Below are 2,120 nucleotides of genomic sequence, written 5' to 3'. Positions count from 1 at the left end.
TCACAGGTGGGAGCCGAGGAAAGCCGGCATGCCAGGAGCCCGGCCTCTCACCCCCGACCCCTCCCGAGCACTCCAACACGTGCCCTAAACTGAGCTAACCCGGGATGCTGCCCAGCCACCCCGGCCATCGGGGCATCCTGGAGCCGGCAAGCACTCACCTGAGTCTGTGCGGATCCGTTTGTCATGGGCTGAGGTACCACACCTAGGTGGGAGCCGAGGAAAGCCGGCATGCCAGGAGCCCGGCCTCTCACCCCCGACCCCTCCCGAGCACTCCAACACGTGCCCTAAACTGAGCTAACCCGGGATGCTGCCCAGCCACCCCGGCCATCGGGGCATCCTGGAGCCGGCAAGCACTCACCTGAGTCTGTGCGGATCCGTTTGTCATGGGCTGAGGTACCACACCTACAGACCACATAAAGAAAAAAGGCAGTAAATACACTCAGCTGGGACTGCTGGCCTCGGGTCCCAGGCAAGCACCCCTCAGCATCGCCCACCCGGCCACCCCGAGCCTGCCTTGCCCACCCCACCAGCTCCAGCCGCTCGGTGTGTCTTGTCTCTTGACTTTGTCCTGTGCCGCTTCCGAGCCCGCGCAAGAGCCTGTCCACCCACCTTGTGCCCTTCTGGAACCAAATTCTTTCCAATTCCCCTGACTTCACTTGATTTCACCCCGTTTTCATCAGAAGAAAACACCTTCCAGGAAGGGAACCAAGTAACCTCTTTCTATGAGCACGAAATTCAGCGCAGTTTTTTTTGACTCTTAAGTAATTTTTCTTCAAAAGCTGTTTAATGAGAAATCTTAAAGACCAACCCAAAGTTCTTCACCAAAATCAGCATCTTGTTGGTGTCACAACAGCCTGTGGCAAACAACCCGCTCCCCAGCTACCCTGGCATTTTTTTTTGCTCACTTCCAACAATTTACACTAATAATGTTCCACACAATGGCAAATTTTATGCAGATAAGCTGCCAGGCACCACAATCAAGTCATTGCTAAAAGCATTACCATGTCTCATCTGTCTCAGGCTAACAGATGTGTTAATCGTGACAGGATTAATAACTGAATTATGCCGAGCATGAATGCTTCTCGGGGCAAAGTCCTCACTCTCTGCATTCTCCAGCAGAAGACAATGATGTGGGTGCACGTCGCTGGATAACCCAAAATCCAATGAAGCAAGAGCAGCGCACGGTGCCAAATGTGGCTTGCAACTGCAGAAACCCAGGGCAGCTAATTGCACAGCTCCAAGGCCACCAGCTCCCTGCACCACGGACGGACACGGCTGGGCTTTGCGAAGGACCGGTTTGGGGGTGCATCAGCGGGAGCTGCAGGGATTCCTAGTGCAAATCAGGGCACCTTTGCGTTTAAAAAAAATAAACCCAGATCATAATTTTGAGAGTGTGCTGGTGCAAAAGCCTCAGTTATGGTGTTGGGATCCTTGAGTATTTTATCACACTGAATGTCGGACTCGTGTTTACAGTATGATAAGCTCTGAGCAACGGTCATCAGAAGAAAGTCAGCTCATAGCAGAAATGACACTAAAGTCTCCGGTATCATAAGAAGCTAAAAGATAATGTTATTTAAATGAGAAGCCAGCTTCAAATCATAAGCAATATTAAAGTGGAATTAGACTTAAAAAAAAAAATTTCAAAATTTGGCACGTCTGCAAATATTTTCATATTTCCTTAACCTTGAAAGGTGCATAGCTCTTAAAATACACTCATTGGCTAAAATGCCGAGGTGCTTCGAATCAGCTGTAAGACTTTGAAATTATCAGCTTGAGGTCAAAGCAGTTCGATTCAAGACTACGATTATTATTTCCTCTTATCCCACAAACAACAGAATTTTTGATTACTTTGTCATCGGCACACGTACTGTCACCGGCCAGGCAGGCCCAATTCTTGATCTCTGACGAATGCATCGAGACGGCAGCAAGCACTGCAGAGCCACGGCAGGGGCTTGAGCACCCGCTTGCACCCGCCCGCACCCCCCTGGCCCCGGCTACGTCCCCACCCCAGGGAACAAGGGCTCCTTTATCGCTCGTGCCAGCGGACAGCTCTCGCCCCAGCTCCTCCTCGAACCGACGCGGAGCATCTGACACCGCTTTCGCCCCGTGCGCTTCTCTGC

At 51.6% G+C, this 2,120-nt stretch overlaps 1 protein-coding gene across 1 annotated transcript in view; it reads right to left on the bottom strand.

The window, feature by feature from the left end:
• LOC104082214 (Na(+)/H(+) exchange regulatory cofactor NHE-RF2-like) overlaps positions 1–2,120 on the bottom strand; it is a gene marked incomplete at both ends in the record, with an annotated part of 7,029 nt that overhangs the window by 3,775 nt on the left and 1,134 nt on the right. Inside the window, one exon of the mRNA XM_009585238.1 lies at positions 359–402. Coding sequence (XP_009583533.1) covers positions 359–402 — 44 coding nt within the window. The remainder of the gene's footprint in view (positions 1–358; positions 403–2,120) is intronic.

The sequence above is a fragment of the Fulmarus glacialis genome, unplaced genomic scaffold (assembly GCF_000690835.1).
Source record: "Fulmarus glacialis isolate BGI_N327 unplaced genomic scaffold, ASM69083v1 scaffold35819, whole genome shotgun sequence".
Classification (NCBI taxonomy): Eukaryota; Metazoa; Chordata; class Aves; order Procellariiformes; family Procellariidae; genus Fulmarus; species Fulmarus glacialis.
This window is presented reverse-complemented; position numbering and strand designations above follow the sequence as displayed.